A 23,631-nucleotide genomic window follows, 5' to 3' on the forward strand; every position below is an offset into this window, starting at 1 on the left:
GAAGAAAACAGAAGATAAGGAGAAATTGTGGTGCACTAACTGTTAGAAGCCCCAGCACACCAAAGATACTTGTTGGGTTCTTCATGGAAAACCAAAATGGGCTCAAGATCTGCCTAAGAAGCAAGGCTCATATGTAATTAGAAGGCCCGGGCAACAAGGTACCAAGAAACACCACATGGCCAACATGGTTACTCGGGAGAATCAGCCCTCCACTTCTATTGTGACTCAAACACCACATGGCCAACATAGCTACTCTCGATCTGACCCAAGGGAGGATATTGTAAACTCCTTTCGTGACCATCTGAAGCTTTATGGTAGAACAATTCGCCAGATGGATGCTCCTCCCACAACCTCATTTGCATCCACGTCAGGTAATCTTGCCACAGCTTTCCATGTTGCTTCTCACAACCTTGACTCTCCATGGATCATTGATTCTAGAGCGTCAAAACACATGACTGGTATGTCTTACTTTCAAACTTATCACCCTCTTTCCGGAAGAGATAAAGTGAGACTAGCTGATGGATCATACACTTCCATAGCTGGTCAGGGAACTCTCTCTCTTCCTCTCGGCCTTACACTTTCTGATGTTCTTCATGTTCCAAAATTTCCAATGAATTCGTTCTCAGTCAGTAGTGTTACAAATTCCCTAAATTGTTCTGTGACATTTTTCCCTTCCTATTGTGTGATTCAGGATTTGGCCTCGGGGAGGACGATTGGTAGGGGACGTATGGTTGATGGACTCTATATGCTGAAGAATACGGCTGGCCTTTATGTTACAGAGTCTATGAGTCAGTTCAGAAAGAGTAAAATGTATTTGTGGCATTGTCACCTAGGTCATTTGTCTTTTGAGTCCTTGAAATTTGTTTTTCCAGAACTGTGTAAGTCAGTGTATGTTTCTGATTTCTCTTGTCAAATGTGTCAGTTAAGCAAGCATTGTAGAACTCATTTCCTTTAAAAAACTAGTAAATCTGAGTTTCCTTTTCATATTGTGCCTTCTGATGTATGGGGCCCTATTACTTTACCTTCATAGAGTGACTACAAGTATTTCATTACTTTCATTGACAATTATTCCAGATACACTTGGGTATACCCAATGCAAACCTGTGAGGAAGTACCAAAAATTATCCAAGATTTTCAGCGGATGATCTTCACCCAATTTCAGACCGAGATACAAATATTTCAGTTAGACAATGAAAAAGAGTTTTTTCATAGTGACCCCACGGAGTTCTTTGCTTCACATGGCTCACTTCATCGGAGCTCTTGTGCCCGCACGCCACAACAAAATGGTGTGGCTGAACGGAAGAACCGACACCTCCTTGAAGTGGCACGGGGTTTACTACTTCATATGAATGTTCCCAAGCAATTTTGGCTTGAGGCTGTTCTTTGTTCTACATACCTCATTAACCGAATGCCCTCTCGTTGGTAAGAGTACAAAGCCCCACATCAGCTTCTCTTCCCTAAGGCCCTTCTTCTTTCTATCCCTCCTCCTGTTTTTGGTTGTCGGTGCTTTGCCCAAAACCTATTTCCCACCAGGGGGAAATTGGACTCTCGTGCTATCCCGTGCATATTTCTTGGCTACTCATTCTCTCAGAAAGGGTATTGTTGCTTTGATCCTGTTTCTCGGAGATTCTATGTCTCCATGGATGTTACCTTCTTTGAAGATGAGCCCTTCTTTCCTATTTCTCCTCAGGGGGAGTGTAGGCATGAGGAGAAACTAGTTCAGCTTCCTCCTCTTCCTAATCTTTCTCCTTCTCCCCTTTCTCTTCCTGATCCTCCACCTTTCCATGTTTTTTCTCGTCGTCGTAAAGGCCAACCAAGTTCAAGAGATGTGGAGAATTTAGAAACCGTACCTCAAGTGCCATCAAACTCCTCGGGGGAAGATCATACTCACTCAGGTAACTTAACTCCCAATGATGGTCTTGACCTCCCTGTTGCTAGTGATCTTGACCTTCCTAATGCCCACAAGAAAGGTGTTAGGTTGTGCACCACTAAACACCCTATTGGTTCGGCTGTCTTAATTTGTATGTTTGTCTTTGTTGGGTCTTAAGTCATTAGTTATTGGGCCTTAGTTACTGGGCCTAATCTTATTTAGTGTTTATTTTGACTAGGTGTCCCATCACTAATCAGGGGCATTCTGGTCTATTCATGTAACATTATGTAATGTCCTTATATATAGTAGATTAGGGCTGGTTGAGGATTATTCTGCCGCCCATCTCATATCTTCTTCTTCTTCTCCTTTTCTTCTCTCATTCGACAGCCCCATTTCAGCAAACATGGTATCAGAGCACTAATCTTTTGACTGGTTACAGCAGCCGCCTCTTCTTCTACTCGCAGTTAACTCTCTCATCTTTCTTTTTTTTGGTTGCTGCAAAGAAACCCTAGGGTTTGTCATAGAACACAGCTAGACCTACATCTAGGGTTTCCCTTGGTTGTAGGGCCCAAGGGGAGGTAGACCCAGAGGCTGATGCCCTAATAGATGCAGTATAGCAGACTGTAGCCATTCAGCTAAGATAGATCTGTGTAGAACAGATCTAGGCGGAAGGACTAATCTTAGCAGTCCTAGAACAGTTCGTGGGTGAGGTTATAACCTGCGATAGCAGTGCTTAGCACACAGTAGAAGCCAACACAGCAAGTTGCAGGCTGCGGCAACAGTGATTAGAACACAGCAGAAGGTAGCACAACAGAGTATAATCTGTGATAGCAGTGATTAGGGCACACTGTGCAGTGTAGTACTTGGTGTTTCAACTCTGTGTCGGGTTCTCAGGACTGAGTTTACAGTGCAGCAAGTTCCGTAAGTGTGAAACAGTTCACTATATATTGCATTTACTGTTTTGACATTTACGAGTAAGTGAAGATGTCTTCCATATCCGGGGAAGTGTCTTCTAGAGATGTTAGGGCCTGTGGGAGGTCTCCTAATCTGGAGAATCCAAATCTACACAGTCTACAGATAACAAGTGTGTTGTTGGATGAGTACAACTTCAGGAAATGGTCTGTCTCAGCCTTGCTTTTCATCACATCCCGGGAACTCGCTGGTTACTTGGACGGGCAGAAGAAGGAACCAGAAGTGGGGAGTGCTGAATATGCAGCTTGGTGCAAGGAGAATGCTGCAGTTATGTCCTGGCTACTTGCCTCAATGACTCCAAGAGTAGCTAGGACTGTTCAACATTTCTCCACGGCTGCCAAGATATGGGAAAAAGTTTCTAAAACCTATGGGCAGAAAAAGAATAATGCCAGAATTTACAGACTAAATCAAGACATTGCTGCCTTGAGGCAGGGAGATATGAGTGTTGCAACATATTTTGCTACACTAGAAGGACTATGGGAAGAGTTAGATCACCACCTTATTATTGATTGGGAGAGTGCCGGAGACAAGGAAAAGCATGACAATGCCAGACTTGCATCATGTTTACTACCTTGTGAGGAATGAAGAGGTGAGAAGAAAAGAGGTGCAGGTTGATACTCAAACGAAACTAGCTGAACAGTCTGTGGAGCATTCGGCCCTAATCTCTACAAATCAAAGGGGAAACAGGCACTCTGACAAGAGACATCTGAAGTGCACCCACTGTGGAGGGGAAAGGCATGTGAAAGAGACCTGTTGGGTTCTCCATCAGCATCTGAAGCCAGCTGCATTGAGGAAAGATAAGAAGCATCTGAAGGGTCAATCTGCAAGTGTGAATTTGGCTACGGGTCAAAGTGATGATGGTTCAAAACACTCATCTACAGTTACTTCCTCTTCCATGGGACAGACTACTAATTCCCCCCAAACTGAGTCCTTGGGTTTTACTGCCGATGAGGTAGAGGTACTTAGCCGGGCCCTAGCCCGTCTAAGGACCAACTCTCTTCCATCCTCCCTTGCCAGATCAGGTATTGTCTCTGCCTTTAGTGCAACTAGTACTATTGATCCTGCCTCTTGGATTATTGATTCTGGTGCAACTGACCACATGACACACATGTCTTCTCTATTTTCTTCCTATCATTTAATGTCTGGTCAAGATAAAACGAGGGCTGCCGATGGTTCTCTCTCTACCATCTCTGGGAAAGGAGTGGTTGACCTAAGCAAGGACCTCTCACTCAAATCTATCTTGCATGTTCCCTATCTTTCTTCAAATCTCTTATCTGTTTCAAAGCTTACCAAAAATTTGAATTGTAGCATAACCTTTTTCCCTACTCATTGTGTCTTTCAGGACAGATTGACGAAGAGAACGATTGGGAGCGGTCATGAGTGTGGAGGTCTCTACTACCTTGATGCAGACATCAGTTCGGCCTTGCAAACATCTGCTACTTGTAGTCAGTCCAATGTGGATTCAATAGCTAGGTTACATCTGTGGCATGCTAGGCTAGGTCATTTACCTTTTTCATCTTTGGAAGTGTTGTTTCCAGAATTATTCAAAGGTGTTTCAAGTCAAGAGTTAGTTTGTGAAGTCTGTCAACTATCAAAGCAATGTAAAACTGTTTATTCAACTTCGACTAATTAAATTCGAGCTTCTTTTGACTTAGTCCACTCTGATGTTTGGGGCCCCTCTCCTATTATTTATGTTGACGGCTTTCGATACTTTATCAGTTTTATTGATCACTATTCTCGATGTACATGGATCTACTTATTAAAAGCACGAGAAGAAGTGCCACGGGTAACCATGACATTTTGCAAAATGATTGAAACACAATTTGGTACGAAGGTCAAACAATTCAGGGCAGATAATGCTGCAGAATACTTTGAAAGGTCCTTGAATCTGTTTATGGAGGATGCTGGAATGATTCGTCAGTCATCTTGTGCTAGTACCCCCCAACAGAATGGGGTTGCTGAGCGCAAGAATAGGCACCTATTGGAGACTGCTCGAGCCTTACTATTTCAGCACAAAGTTCAAAAAACCCATTGGTCTCAAGCAATCCTTACTGCATCATATCTGATAAATCGAATGCCATCCAAGGTATTGGGGATGAAAACTCCTTTCTCTGTTCTTTGCCCTCATCTTTCTGACTTTTCTCTTCCACAGAGAGTCTTTGGTTGTGTATGCTTTATACATGTCAAGGATCCGAAGAAGACCAAATTGGATCCTAGGGCTACAAAGGGAATCTTTTTGGAGTACTCTCCTACTCAGAAGGGATACAAGTGTTATGATCCAGTCACCAAGAAAAAATATGTCACAAAGGATGTGGTATTCTTTGAGTCTCAATCCTATTTTCATTCTTCCCAGAATCCTCTTCAGGGGGAGACTAGTGGGATGGAAGAGGATTCTTCTGTTTCCCCATTCTTTGTACCTCTGTCGACCTCAGGCCTTCCATCTTCTCCTCCTGATCCACCTAGTTGTGGTATCCCGGGTGAATCTAGTGAGGCTCCCATTGTACCAACTACTACTAGTAATGTTGCAAATATTACTGAAGACTCCAGCAGGCTGCAAAGAGATATCAGAATCACCTACAACAGAAGGAAGAAGGGTCCTCTAACTCATGACAGCAACCAATTGGACTCGGATCAACCTGTCTTAGAAACTCAAGGTAATCCTATCAGTTCCTCTGACTTGGATCTTCCTATTGCCCTTTGTAAGTCTACTCATTCTTGTACTATCAGACACCCCATTGCTGATTTTGTGTTTTACTCACATTTGTGTCCTCGCTATTGTTCTTTGGTGTCTACTCTCTCTTCTGTGCATGTTCCTACCAGGTATTCTGAGTCAGTATCTGACGCAAAATGGAAAGAGGCTATGGATGAAGAAATGAAGGCCTTAATGAAAGCAAGGACTTGGGAATTAGTGGATCTACCAGAAGGGAAGGCATTGTTGGATGCAAGTGGGTGTTCACTGTGAAGCATAGGGAGGACGGGTCCATTGAGAGGTACAAGGCTAGACTGGTAGCAAAAGGGTTTACTCAAAAAAAAGGGATTGACTACAAAAAAACTTTTGCTCCGGTGGCAAAACTCAACACAATCCGAGTTTTATTATCATTAGCTACAAATTTCTCATGGGAGCTACATCAATTGGATGTGAAGAATGCTTTCTTGAATGGCGACCTGCATGAAGAGGTGTTCATGGATCCTCCACCAGGTTATGGTTTTGGCAAGAAGGTATGTAGACTAAAAAAGGCCCTATATGGCCTTAAGCAGTCCCCTCGAGCTTTGTTTGAGAAGCTATGTGGGGTCATGAAGAAAGGGGGTTACACTCAAAGTGGGGCAGATCATACCCTATTCATAAGGGAAATGGCAAACTTACGGCACTTATTGTCTATGTGGATGATATGGTAATTACAGGGGATGATCAGGAAGAGATTAAAAGACTAAAGGAGGTTTTGGTTGCTGAATTTGAGATCAAAGACCTGGGCCAACTGAGATACTTTCTTGGGATTGAAGTTGCAAGGTCCAAAGAGGGCATCTATATATGTCAGCGGAAATACATCCTTGATTTTCTTCAAGAGATAGGCATGATGGGGTGTAGGCCAGTAGATACTCCAATAGAACAGAATCATGGTCTACAGGAGTCAGTAGGAGAGGACTACCTTGATAAGGAAAGATACCAAAAGCTGGTGGGGAAGTTGATTTACCTGTCCCACACTCGCCCTGACATTGCTTATGTTGTACATGTTGTCAGTCAGTTCATGCACACTCCTAAAATTCCTCACATGAAAGCTGTGGAAAGGATCCTCAGATATTTGAAGTCTTGCCCGGGGAAAGGGATTCGGCTTAGGAAAAACAGTAAAATTGAAGTTGAAGGATATACTGATACAGATTGGGCTGGTTTTGTTGGGGACAGGAAGTCTACTTCTGGGTACTACACCTTTGTTGGAGGAAATTTAATTACATGGAGGAGTAAAAAATAGAATGTGGTTGCTAGATCTAGTGCAGAGGCCGAATACTGAGCCATGGCTCATGGTGTTGCTGAACTTTTATGGCTTAGGATCCTGCTTGGTGAACTTGGAATAAAGATTGAGTGTCCTCTCAGGTTGTACTATGACAACAAGGCTGCCATCAACATTACAAATAACCCAGTGCAACATGATAGAACGAAACATATTGAGATAGACCGTCACTTTGTTAGAGAAAGAATTGTCTCAGGAGAACTCTGCATTCCTTATACTCCCTTCGAGGTGCAGATTGCATATGTTCTGACTAAAGGGCTAGCTACAGTGAAATTTGTGGACTTACTTGGCAAACTAAACGTGATTGACATCCATGCTTAGCTTGAGGGGGAGTGTTGGTTCGGCTGTCTTAATTTGTATGTTTATCTTTGTTGGGTCTTAAGTCATTAGTTATTGGGCCTTAGTTACTGGGCCTAATCTTATTTAGTGTTTATTTTGACTAGGTGTCCCATCACTAATCAGGGGCATTCTTGTCTATTCATGTAACATTATGTAATGTCCTTATATATAGTAGATTAGGGCTGGCTGAGGATTATTCTGCCGCCCATCTCATATCTTCTTCTTCTTCTCCTCTTCTTCTCTCATTCGACAGCCCTATTTCAGCAAATACACCCCATTTCCAACTTTGTTTCCATTGAGAACATGTCACCTTCATTTCGTGCCTTCCTTACCTCCATTGAGAACATGTGGCAGAAGCTCTCTCAGTACCAGAATGGACAAATGCCATGAAGGAAGAAATTGATGCTCTTCATAAGAATGGCACGTGGGAACTTGTTGATCTCCCTAAGGGAAAGGATCCAGTTGGATGTAAATGGGTGTTCACTGTTAAGCATGGGGCTGATGGAACCGTGGAGAGGTATAAAGCCCGTTTAGTGGCAAAGGGGTTTACTCAAGTATATGGAGTTGATTATGCAGAAACTTTTGCCCCTGTTGCCAAAATGAACTCTATTAGAGTACTTTTCTCTCTTGCTACTAATTTGAATTGGGATCTACATCAGCTCGACATCAAGAATGCCTTCTTGAATGGTGACCTTGAAGAGGAAGTTTATATGGTTCAACCCCCCGGTTTTCTGGCTCAAGGAAATGAACAAAAAGTGTGCAAGTTAAATAAGTCTTTATATGGGCTGATGCAATCACCAAGAGCTTGGTTCAGTAGATTTCATACTGCAGTTCAGAAGAGGGGATACAAGCAATGTCAGTCAGATAACACACTGTTTGTGAAAAGGGGAGAAGGTAAAATGGCTGCCCTAATAGTATATGTGGATGACATAATTGTTACTGGTGATTGGAAGGATGAAATTCAAAGTTTGAAGTGTTTCCTTGCCACTCAGTTTGAAGTGAAAGATCTAGGACCTTCCAAATACTTCCTTAGAATTGAGGTTGCCCGATCAAGAAATGGTATCTTTATCTCCCAAAGGAAATATGACCTATACTTGCTTAAGGACATTGGAAAGATTGGGGTTAAGGCAGCTGACTCTCCCATTGACCCCAACCATAAGTTAAGTGACAGCCAAGGTGAACCTCTTAAAGATGTGAAGCAATTTTAGAGGCTTGTAGGGTACCTCTCTATAACCCGTCCAGACATAGCATATGCTGATGGTGTCCTCAGCCAGTTCATGCATGCACCTAGGACCACTCATCTTGAAGCAGCAGAGAGGATACTGCGGTATCTTAACAAGTTCCCTGGTGCTGGCTTATTATTCCAGAAGCATGGACATTTGAGAGTTGAAATTTATACAAAAGCAGATTGGGCTGGATCTCAAAGTGACAGAAGGTCTACTAGTGGTTACTACACCTTTGTAGGAGGGAACCTTGTTACTTGGAGGAGTAAAAAGCAAATGGTAGTGGCTAGATCCAGTGCTGAAGCTGAGTACCATGCAATGGCACACGGAGTAGCTGAAGGTATGTGGATAAAGAATCTATTGGGTGAGTTGGGTTTTCCAGTGAACAAACCCATGACTCTACTCTATGATAACAAGGCAGCTATAAGTATTGCTTTTAACTCGGTACTACATGATAGAACAAAGCACATCGAAGTTAACAAGCACTTTATCAGAGAGAAAGTCATCACAAGCGAAGTATGCACTCCATATATCAGCTCTAAAGACCAACTAGCAGACATCTTTACAGAAGGGCTAAACCATTCCAGACATCAAGATCTCTGTGACAAGTTGGGCATGATTGATATCTATGCTCCAACTTGAGGGGGAGTGTTGACAGATGTTATTGTATGTACTGTACAAAGATTTAGTGCCCATAGGGGTATTTTTGTAATTTCCATACCACTTGTGTTGTACGGCCAGTATTGTATAAATACAAATGCTTCACTCGCATGAAGCAAGTTCTTTTGAGGTATTAAGTTCGCCAGTCTCTTCTCTCTTCTTCCTTCTCTTCCTCTTCTTTCTGTTGCTCAACAACAGCCAGGGGAGTTCTTGGAAGACGTGAAGAAGTTTCAGAGACTTGTAGGGAGACTCTTGTATTTGTCTATGACCAGGCCTGATATTGCTTGTGCAGTGGGTGTCCTTAGCCAGTTCATGCACAATCCTAGGACAACTCACTTAGAAGCTGCAGAGAGGATCCTTAGATACCTCAAGAAGTTTCTTGGAGCTGGTTTGTTGTTCCAGAAACATTGACATTTAAAGGTGGAAGTATATACTGATGCTGATTGGGCAGGAGCAGTTGATGACCGAAAGTCCCCAGTGGATATTGTGCCTTTGTAGGAGGAAACTTGGTCACATGGAGAAGTAAGAAGCAAAGTGTGGTGGCTAGATCTAGTGCTGAAGCAGGATACAAAGCTATGTCTCATAAGATTGCTAAATCATGTGGATAAGAAACTTGTTAAGTGAACTAGGTTTTGCAGTTAGCAACCCTATGCCACTCTATTGTGATAGTAAAGCTGCTATCAACATTGCAGCTAATCCAGTCCTCCATGATAGGAAAACACATTAAAGTGGACAAGCATTTTATTAGAGAGAAACTTGTGAATGGAGAAGTGTGTACTCCATATGTCAGCTCAGAAGAACAACTTGTAGATATCTTCCCCAAGGGTCTTCATCATGTGCGGCATAATGATTTGTGTGACAAATTGGGCATGATTGATATCTATGCTCCAACTCGAGGGGGAGTGTTGAAATAGTTTATTTTATTTCTTGTTTTTTATTTTGTCTTGGTAGGGTCTATTTGGTTGGTTAAAGTCTTTTATTTTTCTGTTATTGTACTTCACTTACAAAGGGGCACAAGGGTCTTTTCCCCTTTTATTTTAGTTGCCCTATATATACTAATAGAAGCTAGCACCGCCAGCACTGTTCTATTGATTGCCAGTCTCTCCTCTTCTGTTCTCCCTTCTCTTTCTCTTATTTCTATCCGGCCACACTGTCAAGAGCATCTTTATCACATTTCCAATCCACATTTTGATAATGGTCTAGTTCTTTCCAAATTGTTGTCAAATCTGAGTAATACACTGAGAGACTTCTCTCCCCCAGCTTGCAAGTGGATAATTCAGCGTCCAATTGGTATATCTTTGCATAGTGCCTCTGTTCCGAATAAGTAGATTTAGCCTGTTCCCATATTTCACAAGTTGTTTCAGCCCACATGAAAGTCTTTCGTACTTCTATCATTTTCGGCACTTCTAGTCTTGGGTTCCTTCACTTTACCATTAATATACCCTATTCTCCCCCTAGTAGTAATGTAGAGTTTAGTTCCCCTAGACCATTCAAGATAATTTAGTCCATCAAAGGGAATTACAGCCATAGGGAAACTCATGTCCAGCCCCCCGCTCACTCCGTTTTGACCTCCAGAAATCCCAGAAGTTGCAGAATTTTCAGAGGTCATGATTCTGATCACTAATCAACCTTAACAAACACCCTAAGATCTCTCCTGACACAAAAAAAAAAAAGTCCTGGAAACACCGAGAAATGCAGCCCACATGCATACACTCTAATCTGGACACGATCTGAACACAGACCAGCACCACATTAGATTGATTTCAGTGCAGTACAGACTTAATAGTCATATAGTCCACCACTCTTCCAGATCATCTAGACACACCAGCTGTGAGGAAAGATCATAAACTGTCATCACTCCAAAAAAAGGCATAAAACAGGTCACCCATGACCTAAATATGTTCCATCCTAAGTACAGGATCACACAACCCACAGAAAAGGAGGTCTGAACTTCACAGCCCCTCTTACAGCATTTGGATGTCTCAGTCCATAGGTCTTTTCTTGGTACACGACCAAGAGGAAAGGGAAAACAGATAAAAAAGTCTTCTGTATCAATTGAAGATTCCTTTCTTGATCTCAGTCTGGAGAGACAGCAGAGGAAGAGAAAGAAAAAAATCTTGTTTTATCTGCTCTCAAGCCCAGTAGGATCGCTCTGATACCATGTTAACAGAGAAGAAATAGAAGAACCAAGGAGGAAGAAGAGAGACGAGAGAGAAGAGAGGGGAGAAGAGAAGAGAAAGAGTTCAGGAGAAGAATATGTTCTGGCAGCGCCAGAATATGTTATTATATATAGGGTGTCACTTAAAAGTAAGGGAAAAGACCCTTATGCTCTTGCAACACTTACAGCTTATAAACATAATAAAAAAGACTTAGGTTTTCTAACAGAACAAAGCATAAATTAACTAGACAGAATAAAGAGATTAAATTATTCCAACAGCATGAATTATGGTGCTCCCAATCCCTACTATAGACTATTTAGCTCATGTCTTCCTGAAGTTTAAGCGACAAGGTTCCCTTGGAATCTCAACTCACCTAACCACCAAGCAGTTTTGTATACCGTGTTATAAAATACTTTTATATTTTTCAGTTTTTGAGATTATAATTATAAAATAGATATTATTAAACTAAAATGTTCATTTTGTGTGTTTATATTACTAATTTCTTTTTATTATTTTCTTATTTGTTAGAGTTTAAGCAATACAGACATTGCTACCTGCTGTATTAAACTCTCAAAGACTTTAAAACCTGAACCAATAAGGAAGAACTTAAAATTTTGTCTAATCAACATATAGAGTTCAGCCCCTATATTTTTTGAATTTTCGTTTCTTTCTTTTTTTTCTTCTCATGAATATGTTGATTATCTAAACTTAAACATGAACATTATACTTTTCTTATGAAAATTATAGATAATTATTAAGGAAATATGGTTATGGAACCTAGGGTACTCTTGACAGTAAATCTGATTGAAGGTTACAGCAAGAGAGGAGAAGAGAAGAGAAGAGGAGAGAAGAGAAGAGAAGAAGGAAGAAGTGTTGAGGCAATGGAACAGTGCTGGCGGCGCCAGCTTCATTATAATATATAGGGCGAAAACATAAGAAGTGAAACGACCCTTGTGCCCCTACTAAGTGATAGTACAATAATATATTAAAATAAAAAAGGCTTTAATCAGCCAAACAGTCCCTAACAAACATAAAATCAATTATTTTAACACTTTCAACACTCCCCCTCAAGTTGGAGCATAGATGTCAATCATGCCCAACTTGTCACACAAATCATTATGCTGCACATGATGACGGCCTTTGGTGAAGATGTCTGCAAGTTGTTCTTCTGAGCTAACGTATGGGGTGCACACTTCTCCACTTACAAGTTTCTCTCTAATAAAATGCTTGTCCACTTCAATGTGTTTCATCCTATCATGGAGGAGTGGATTAGCTGCAATGTTGATAGCAACATTATTGTCACAATAGAGTGACTAACTGTAAAACCCAGTTCTCCTAACAGATTTCTTATCCACATGATTTCAGAAACCATGAGACATAGCTCTATATTCTACTTCAGCACCAGACCTAGCCACCACACTTTGCTTCTTACTTCTCCATGTCACTAGGTTTCCCCCTACAAAGGCACAATATCCACTGGTAGACTTTCAATCATCAACTGCCCCAGCCCAATCAGCATCAGCATATACCTCCACCTTTAAATGTCCATGTTTCTGGAACAGCAAACCAGCTTCAGGAAACTTCTTGAGGTATCTGAGGATCCTATATGTAGCTTCAAGGTGAGTTGTCTTAGGATTGTGCATGAACTGACTAAGGACACCCACTGCATAAGCAATACCAGACCTGGTTATAGACAAATACAAGAGTCTCCCTACAAGTCTCTGAAACTTCTTCACATCTTCCAATTGGTGAAGTTCCTAGTCAAGATTTGCCGCCAGTGAAAGGAGAATTCTGATAGAGTTCATCTTGGCTAATGGGACAAAAGTCTCTGCATAGTCCACTCCATATACTTGTGTAAAACCTTTTGCCACCAGTCTGGCCTTGTACCTTTCAACAGTTCCATCAGCCTTGTGTTTCACTATGAACACCCACTTGCACCCCACTGGTTCCTTCCCTTCAGGAAGATCCACCAACTCTCAAGTGTCATTTTTGTGTGGCATCTGTCCATTCAGGTTTGGATAAAGCTTTTGCCACATTCTTAGGAACGGGAATACTATCAACAGAGGAGAGGAATGCACTATTTAAAATGAAATATGATCATAGGACACAAAGTGAGAGATAGGATGGTTAGTGGTACAAGATCTAACACCCTTTCTCTTAGCAAATAGGAACATCAAGATCATTAATGACAGGGGAATCGACATTGAGAGGAGCAGGCATATCAATAGAAGCAAGTGTACCTGGCTGATGGGAAGGATCAACCTCCAGTGAAGCCGATGATATTTGTTGCATAGTGTGGTTCCACGGCTCTTGAACACTGCTGGCTTTTGTGGCAACGAAGAAAGACACGGAATGGAGGAGGGTCAGGCAGAGGAGGTAGTTGAGTTTGAGCCTGTTTCTCCTCAACCCTACTCTCCCCTTGAGGAGAAACCGAGAAGAAAATGTTGGTTCTCAAAGAAGAACACATCTATTGAGACATAGTACTTACGAGAGACGGGATCATAGCAACGGTACCCCTTTTGAGAGAGAGGATATCCAAGGAAGACACAAGGAATGTACGAGGATCAAGTTTACCCTGAGTAGGTGACAAGTTATGAACAAAGCAACGACACCCAAAAATACGCATTGGAATGGGGAACAATGGAGCTGTAGTAAACAAAAGCTGATGTGGGGCCTTATACTCTAGTAACTGAGAGGGCATACGGTTGATGATGTACGTAGCACACAGAACAATATCCATCCAAAAGCGCTTTGGAACATTTATATTGATTAACATGCCACAAACATTCATATTGATTAACTTAGGATCCCTCCTTATATCAGAACAAAAAACTCCACACACAACAAGTGATTAGTCCACCCATACTGCAGTTTTTGGACTTAATTTGAGCACAAGACCAGCACCAATTTCCAGAATAAACAAGATGACAAATCTGATTTTCAGACCTGTACGGAGTAGCAGTTCCAGCCTGCAAATTTTCTCAATAGGTCTACAAGCAATAATCACAAGGGGAGATCCTTACACACAAGGCATCAAGCCAACAAGTAGAGAAAACAGGTCATACATGATCTACAGCAGCCTTTCACAGGTACAGGATCACACGATCCAAAACAAGCAAAGGAAAAACCTCACAAGGGTGTGCCAACATTCAGTGGTTCAGGTCCATTCGTTTTCCTCTTGGTACATGACCAAGGGAAGAGAAGAAGAGAAAAGAAAAAAAATGGGGCGGTACCAGTTGCAAGTCTGATTCGAACAACCCAGATGTACTCCTCTGTTCCGCCCAGATTCACAGCTTGGAGAAGACACTTGATCGCCCAGATTCAATGGCCATGCTCTGATACCATCTTGACAGTAAATCTGATTGAAGGTTACAGCAAGAGAAGAGAAGAGGAGAGGAGAGAAGAGAAAAGAAGTGTTGAGGCAATGGAACAGTACTTGTGGCGCCAGCTTCATTATAATATATAGGGTGAAAAAATAAGAAGGGAAATGACCCTTGTGCCCCTACTAAGTGATAGTACAATAATAGATTAAAATAAAAAAGGCTTTAATCAGCCAAACAGACCCTAACAAACATAAATTCAATTATTTTAACACTTTCAACAAGTACTACTGTTAAAACTCAGATGCTGTATAAGTTCAGATTAGAAGAAAGAGAAGAAGAAGAGAGAGAAGGAGAAGAAAAAGAAGGAGAAAAGGTCACAGCCAAACTAGAGAGAAAAAATTCTAATCCCTCTAGTTGGCCCTTCTTTTATTTATACCCTTCTAAGGTATACAAGAATTACCATTGTGCCCTCACTTAAGTGAAAGCCACATCAGCTGAACAACTCATATATAACTAAACATAAAAGGACTATACTACCCTTGTACAGCCGATTCTAACAACTACCCTAAGATATATAATTTTTACTTGAAAAAATCCATCACCTAGGCAACTAGGCAACAAGGTGCCCCCTGTAGCCTAGCCTCGCCTTGGAATATATAAGAGAGGCCTGATGGAAACCTAGACCTGATCTGAAGCCTGCACGATTCTAAAACAACAGTAAATTGAATTCAAATGTTCCATCCAGTGGGATGAGTCAACATCCTCATTTGCATCTAATCAATAACCAAAGCATGGCTTTAGAAGTTCTCTAAATACCTGATTTGATTGGATTGTACTATGGAATCTCATCTTTAGGAGTTGATTTATTACATTTGCACATATAGGTAGACATGGTACTGAAAATCTTACTTCCTTCTCAAATAATAAGGTTTAATGCTTCTGACCAAGTGACCATATCAACATGTCATCTTCATTCCATTGTTATCATTTTTGTTTTGGAAAGGATAAGGTATCTATTTTTGATGGTTACCTGGCCTCCATTTCTCAATATACTTTTTTTTAACTTCTACGTGTTCTAGAATCTTCTATCCATCAAGATGATTCAAATTGTCTATGACTTTTATTTTCTAAGCTATTCAATTTTGTTAAGCTGTCTGATTTCAATTGTGAAAATTGTCAGTGAACAAAATGTTATAAAAGTTCTTATTATTTCAGTAGTGAAATATTAGATAGTACTTTTGAAATTGTGCATAATGACATCTAGGGGCCTATCTACTTCCTTTCCACCTTCCACATTCCTTCTAGGATAGCTAAACAACTAGAAAAATATACAAGGGGTTTTCTATGGGAACTGAGAGAGTAAAAAAGGACCACCTAGTTAAATGGGAATAGGTTAGTAAACCAAAACAAAAAGGGGCCCTAGGATTAGGGAACTTAGCTCTCAGGAACACTACTTTGTTGGGAAAATGTTTGTAGAGATTTCCATTTGAAAGAGACAGGTTGTGGCACAAGGTAATTGTAACATTCATGGTGAGGAGAGTAATGGCTGGGATGCTAAAATTGCTTCTCCTTGGAAAATTATTCATGAGGTATACCCCATTTTTCTTAGCTCAAGCCATTTTGATGTGGGAAGAGGGGATAAAATCCGGTTCTGGGAAGACCTTTGGGTAGGAGATTCACCACTAAAAGATCAATTTCCTGAACTCTTTGCCCTATCAAACCTCAAGAATGAAATTATTTCTAGGTTGGGTACTCCCTTTCAAATATCAACTGGAACCTTGGTTTCAGAAGGGGCGGCCTAAGGGAAAGAAAGTGTAGTATGTTGATTGACCTTGACATTTTGGAGAACAATTCTCCTAGATCCAAACTTGGAAGATTCTAGACTCCGGGTAATCTCTACAGATGGTCTCTTTACTTGCTCCTCCTTTTTCAGGCATTTGGCTTTACCTAGTTCTCAAGAGGCAGATCTCCCAGTGAAAGAAATTTGGTGTAAGCCCATCCCACCAAAACTCCAACCTTTCCATTGGACTCTATTCTTTGGAAAGGTAAATACTTGTGGTATGCTACATAAAAGGGGGCCCTCTTCTGTCCTCTCTCTCCTCATATGTGCTTCTTATGTAAGGAAAGTGGAGAGACCCTCTCCCATTTATTTATATCATATTCCTCTGCGTTTCATGTTTAGGAGTTTTTCTGCTCTCTCTTTGGTTGCAAGTGGGATCCCCCTTAAGAGGTGGTGGACATTTTCAACCCAAGCTTCTTGAGGCATCGAAAGAAGAGAGGAAGAATAATGTGGAGAGTTAACAAGGCAACAGTTGTTTGGGTAGCATAGGAAGAGAGAAATAACAGAATCTTCAATGAAAAGAGTAGGACTTTGGAGGAGGTAATAGACAATATAAAAGTGAAGGTTGCTTTCTGGGTAAAGACCTTGGATTGTTTCCAGATTTTCTCAGTCACTAACATTATAAGGTCTTGAAGGAGGTAGCACAGTCCTCTAGAGAAAAAGAAAAATTAAGTGTGGAGTGAAAACCCCCAGAAGATGACAAAGCTAAACTCAATTTTGATGGAATTTCCTTGGGCAACCCAGGAATGGCAGGAATAGCTGGAAGGGTAGCAAAGGATTTAAATGCTGACTTCAATTGGGTTAGTAGGAGTGCAAATGGGCTAGCTGACACCTTCCCAAAACAAGGGGTCCCATGGCTGCAATTCTACCAGGCTTCATTGTAATCTAGCTTGTGTAATTGAGGATGACATCTTGTAATCAATTGTACTAATTCACTTATAATTGTTTTAATAAAATAATTTTTTTCTGATAAAAAAAGTGACATCTGGATGCCTTATCATATTCCAAAGATGGGGAGTTATTGTTCCTTCCTATTACTAATATGGGGGCCTTGTTTTTCTTGAGATGGTTTGGTTATGTGCATAGAATACCATCTACAACACTTGTTAAAAAAGTGATCTATTACAAGTTGAAGAGACTAGAAAGGCTAAGTTTAGACCAAAACGAACTTGGATGGAAGTGATAAGAAATTATTTAAGCACCCCAAAAGTTTGTGATCGATATGGCACTGAGCAGACTTAGATGATGGTGATGACTTGAGACATCTACATACATTTCAAGTAGTGTAGTAGGGAAAGAGATGCTATTCATTACCAATAAAGAGTATGAGAAACTCCTCCATTCAGCCCCTTCATCTAGTAATACAACCACTTCAGCTGAGTTTGGTATTGCTTGCCTTGCCTCACAATTGTCTTAGTCTTCCTGGGTCATTTATTCTAGATTTCAGATTGTATATTTGGATCTTCAAATGTATTTACTTCCTTTTCTTAGTCTCCTACTTTTTAATTTGTTGTGTTTGCAAATGGTACATCTCTCATATCTAGTGTAGATGGTGTTCCTTTTCATTCATGTATTTTATGTCCATCTCAGTTTGATGTAAGTAAATTTAAATCTCTTACTTGCTCCATTGCATTCTTCCCTTATGATTGTGTTTTCCACCACTTGTTCTTTCTTTCTCTCTTATTTGCTTCATCTTTATCCTTTTCTCTTACTATAATGATATTTTAGATTGATTCAAGACACTCACAATTAATTCACACATATTTGTAGGTGATAGTGAAATTGCTTCAATTGTCATTAATGAAAGTGAGTCAGAAGGAGAGGAAGCAAGAAAGTTCTTGGAAGATGTTCGTGTTACATTCCCTCAGGTATTTAAGTTAGAAAAAGAAACCCCATTCTAGAAATGTGTGTTACTACATTATTTGTTACTTTTCCTGCCAGAATATACATGTTAAATGTTAAGTTATTCTTGGATGATTTGTATGTTGATGAATCTTTCAGGTTTTGCGTGTTTTGAAAACAAGACAAATAACATATTCAATTTTGAATAATTTGAATGATTATGTCCAAAATCTTGAGAAAGTTGGGTTATTGGAAGAAAAAGAGATGTTTCATCTTCATGATGCTGTGCAGGTAAGTGGATGTGATATTTTTCTGTTTATTGTTCCTCCATGATTTTGAGTAATAAGTATGTTTTTCTCATCCTTTATACTGAAACATTGCTCTAATTCTTTTACCAGACTGACTTGAAAAAACTTTTAAGAAATCCTCCTTTAGTGAAGATGCCAAAGATGAGTGATTCACTAAGCACCCATCCTTTGCTCGGAGCACTTCCCTCTATGGTCCGTGAACCTCTTGAGGGTTCTACAAAAGAAATAATAAAATTACGTGGTTTCACACTCTACAAAGAGGGATCTAAGACGAATGGAATTTGGCTTATTTCAAATGGAGTTGTGAAGGTAATTAAATCAATTTGTAATTTTCATTTGACAGTCTGGATTAGCCTGTAAGGATCTCACAATGAACATTTTTGTCCTTTACCCATGCAGTGGACAAGTAAGAGTTTAAAAAGTAAGCACTCGCTGCATCCAACATTTTCACATGGAAGTACGCTTGGCCTATATGAAGTGCTAACTGGAAAACCATATATCTGTGACATAATCACAGATTCTGTGGTGCACTGTTTCTTTCTTGAAACTGAAAAGATACTTTCTTTGCTCAGATCAGATCCTTCAGTAGAAGAATTCTTGTGGAAGGTATGGTTATATTGGTATCATGGCTTCACCCATTTTTTAATAATATTTATTGTTGTGAGAGACATAATTCGGTAAATAAGATGTAACAATCATATTCTTTGATTCCCATCACAGAAAGCTGGATCATCTTCACTAGGTTCTTTGATATTTCTATTAATATGACCGTGTTCTTATGGCCTTCAATATACATTCTATCAGACAGACAAATCTGGATAATTTCTTCCATCAAGTTTAACCTTAGTAACTTGTATCCTTGGATGATCACCCACACCAACAGGAACACTAAAACCACAAATAGTTCTCTCATCAGAAATGCCACTTGATACAGACATATTGACAATAGAAGAAAAGTAACAATGCTGTTTAACTAAAACCAGAACCAAAGAACTGAATTCTCTCAATCACAACTTGCCTGCATGTGGTCACAACTTCTCAGGAATTAACATCTCATGTTGAACTATAAGATCATTTAATTTCTTACTTGCTCTTGCAGGAAAGTGTAATAGTCATAGCAAAACTCATGCTTCCTCAAGTGTTTGAGGAAATGGCTATGCAAGAACTAAGAGCTCTTGTTGCAGAAAAGTCAATGATGAACACATACATAAGGGGAGAAACTATAGAAATACCACACCATTCTGTTGGCTTTTTATTAGAAGGGTTCATAAAAACCCAAGATGTCCAAGAAGAACTGATTACATCTCCAGCAGCATTATTGCCATCATATGGAGATATAAGCTTTCTTGGTATAGAAACACCAGGTAATTTAACAATTTTCATACACCATTAAAATGATATATCTTGTTTGATATTCTTATAGGATTGCTTTTTGATACTAAGAATCAAAGTTGCCTAAAGAATTGACTGGTTATGTTTCATCATGTTGGTTTTGTAGTTTCATCTGTCTAGGGTTATTTGCATTGTGGGACTTATCCCCTTTCTTTCGTTAGTCCAATTCTCGTGGCCATGAACTGGAAGCTTTTGGGGTGAATTTTCTTGTTTCTTCTAAACACATTTCGGAAAGGGCTACACGACTTTTTTTTTTTGTTGGGTGGGGGTGGGGGAGGGTAGAAATGGTTACGCCCTTAGCGTCTTAGGAACCTTTGTCATTTCTTTGATTCATTCAACGGTTGCTTGTAATATGGTATTAGAGTTTCTATGTGGCTCCTGAAATTTAGCATGGCAAGGTATTTCAGAAGAGTATATCTTATTTTCATCTTTAAGAGATAAACCAAAATATAAATGACATAAAGTTCAGATACAACTGAGTCAACTGACTCTGAATTTAAAATTTTAACCATTTAAATTAGATATGCTTCCCCAGCCTCTATTAAATACTTTGGTTCCCCTAGGTATGCTCGTCTAATGACACTACGTTGTTATTATTGGGTTACAGAGCCTGCATTCATAACAGGTATCCCCGTTATTTTTATCTTTGGAATTCTGTTTAAAAAAAAGATCAGTATCCCATGCTGGTCCTGGCTATCCAATGTCTTGCTGGGTGGATTCTGTAGAGAACACTGATGTGGGCCCCACTGCAGTGGTCCCCATTGTGTTCGTAGGACAGCATGTGTAGTTATTTGTTTCAGTTATAGTAGTGTCAGTTTGAGTCAGTTTGTTAATTCAGTTATTTGTTTCAGCTTTTATTTACTTTATTTATTATGTAAGTACTAAGGGCAGATGTGTCCTTTTCATTATGTACTAAACATAACCTATAAATAATAAGAAAGTGGCAGCAGCAGATCTGTTAGAATCTGTCCCTCCTTTCAACCACTTGTGTTTTCCTGTTTCTCTTCTATTCTCTCTCCTTTCTCTCACTTTTCTTCTATTTTGTAAACCTAAAACCTATTAGGATTCAAGACTGATTACAGTCTTGATCTTCTACTTGGTATCAGAGCCAATCTAGGGCTTCTCATGTGTGTTTAGTCCAGCCGACCACATGAGAACTAGCTAGGGCTGGAAGCTTTGAAGAAGTATTCAGTGGCTGAATCTTGGAGATTACCAGGAGAGGTTCGCAATAGTTGAAGACTTGCCGCGGCTTGCAGAGAGTTGGTAATCAGGAAGAAGCAATGAAGGTTAGGGTTCAAGTAACCCTAGAAGACAGTAAACCGAAGTACATAAGTAATTTTTTTTATTGAGTTTCAGAGACTGCAATCAATCGAGATAGGTTGGACCTATCTACAAGGAGGGGCCGAACTGTGTTCAAGCTTGTTTCTAGGGTTTGACTTGTTAAACTGTGTTTAAGTTTGTTTCTAGGGTTTGACTATTAGGCCGAAACCCCCTCTCAGAGGTGATTAGTTTTTAGGGTTTCATATTGCCCTACGACAAGTCCCACTTGTGCGGACTACTTGGAGAGTGCAGAGCACTTATTTCAGACCTACAGTTGAAACCCTAATTTTGCTCTCGCAATAGTGGGGCCCACAGTAGTGATTTCAGAAAATAGCATCTCAGATTGATAGGCTGCCTGGTACTGTGCATGAGGCCCGAGAAGCTGAACGAAACAGGTACAACCAAAGGTCTTATGGGGAACAATGAACAACTCCTCGTCTAGGTATAGAAGGGAAAAGGGGGTTCTCATATCAAGAACTCGGGAAGGAACTCGTTTAATGAGATAAACTGCTGTGAGGATAGCATCACCCCATAAGCGAATAGGTACATTGGAGGTAAACATAATGCTTCTAGCCACCTCCAAAATATGCCTATTCTTCCTTTCGGCAACGCCGTTCTGCTGTAGTGTATAAGGGCAAGTGCTCTGGTGAATAACTCCATGGCTAAGAAGGTAGGAGGTCAATGGCTGAGCAAAGTATTCCTTTGCATTATCAGATCTAAGGACTTTGATTTTGGTCCCAAACTGAGTGAGAACCATCTGATGGAAGTTTTGATTCAGAGCAGGAACCTCATCCCGAGAATGAAAAAAATAGACCCAAGAAAAACGGGTATGGTCATCAACAAACAGTAGAAAATATCTATACCCACCCATAGAAGAGATATGATATGGCCCCCAAGCATCAGTATGCACAATTTCAAAAGAGGAATTACTCCTTTTATTACTTAAAGAATAAGAGGTTCTACCTCACAACTCTCACACCTCAACTTTGATAACTCAACATACTCAAATAAAGCAAGAAACAGACTATTCAAAGACTTAAAAGACAAATGACCTAATCAGTTATGCCAAAGCATAACCAAACTCAAAAATTGGGAAACAAAAGACTTCTTATCCACTGACTCCTCCCGACGAGAACTCTCTCCAAGTAAATAGATCATGTTCGTCTCACGGCCAGTCCCAATCACCGCCCTCGTCTCCAAATCCTGAAAAACACATCGGTCAGGGAAAAAGGTTACTGAACAGTTCATGTGTTTGGTAATACTACTAACTGAAAGCAGGTTAGTATCAAGCTTAGGAACATGCAAGACAGAAGATAAAGAGATAGTATCCAATAGCTTGACGTCACCCTTGCCCGAAATGGGAACAAGAGACCAATCAACAATGGATAACTCTATCTCGGCCAGAGGACAAGTGATAAGAAGTGAACAAAGATGTCAAGCTAGTCATATGGTCAAATGCACCTGAATCTATTACCCAGCAGTGGTCAGTATTACCTGGAGCTGAATCATGGTAAGCTGAGATTCGAGTACCTGAATGTGCAAATGCAGATGTGGCAGGAGCTAATGGTGACTGAGATGGCTGAGCTGAACTCTCAACTTCCTTTTCCAACTGAATGAGGGCAGCCGGAACAGTAGCTAAAGTCTCTAGGGATGTGCCTGATGAGGATGCTGAATAAGTGTTCACGGCCACATGAGCATTACCCTTCTTATTTCTTAGCTTTGTTGGGACCAAGTGAGGATGTAGCTTCCAACAAGTATCTTTTGTGTGCTTGGGTTTCTTGCAATGTTCACATACCAGACCCCGTTTATCTTCCTTCTTCTGGTCCCTTTCTGAGTCACCCCTTGGCTTAGGTTTAATAGCTGTCAAGGCTGGGAAAGAGGGTTGGGGTTGAGGCCGCATCATGATTTTCCTCCTAGTCTCTTCACTATGCACCAGGGAGTATGCTTGAGAAAGGGTCACACTATCTCTTGTCAATATCTGTTGTCGCACATTGTCATAATCTAAATTCAAACCAGCCAGAAACTCAAATACCCTATTCGTCTCGACTTGCTTTCTGTGAGTCTGTGCATCTTTGGGACTCTCCCACTCAAGGGTCTCTAGATCGTCAATCTCATGCCACAAGGATTTCAAGGTAGAGAAGTAGACATAAACTGGCTTCTCTCCTTATTTAAGGTTGTTCACCTCACACTTCAGTTCATAGGCTCTAGCAACATTAAGGGGTTGGGAATAGGTTTCTTTCACAACATCCCATATCTCTTTGGTTGTCTTTGCCCACAAGTAATTTTGGCTGATATGTGGCTGCATAGAATTACACAGCCATGCCATAACCAAATAGTTCTCTTGAACCCACTTGGTGTATGTTGGGTCCTCCTTGG

At 40.5% G+C, this 23,631-nt stretch overlaps 1 protein-coding gene across 2 annotated transcripts in view; it reads left to right on the plus strand.

Moving 5' to 3' along the window:
- The window catches only part of SOS1 (sodium proton exchanger, putative (NHX7) (SOS1)), a 150,778-nt gene that overhangs the window by 97,482 nt on the left and 29,665 nt on the right, over nt 1–23,631 (plus strand). For both annotated transcript variants that reach the window (XM_088941527.1, XM_088941526.1), the window contains 5 exons: nt 18,164–18,261; nt 18,395–18,526; nt 18,634–18,852; nt 18,943–19,149; nt 19,643–19,907. In XM_088941527.1, coding sequence (XP_088797653.1) covers nt 18,164–18,261; nt 18,395–18,526; nt 18,634–18,852; nt 18,943–19,149; nt 19,643–19,907 — 921 coding nt within the window. The remainder of the gene's footprint in view (nt 1–18,163; nt 18,262–18,394; nt 18,527–18,633; nt 18,853–18,942; nt 19,150–19,642; nt 19,908–23,631) is intronic.

Source organism: Nelumbo lutea, chromosome 4, assembly GCF_056320005.1.
Source record: "Nelumbo lutea isolate HS-2025 chromosome 4, American lotus-T2T, whole genome shotgun sequence".
Lineage (NCBI taxonomy): Eukaryota > Viridiplantae > Streptophyta > Magnoliopsida > Proteales > Nelumbonaceae > Nelumbo > Nelumbo lutea.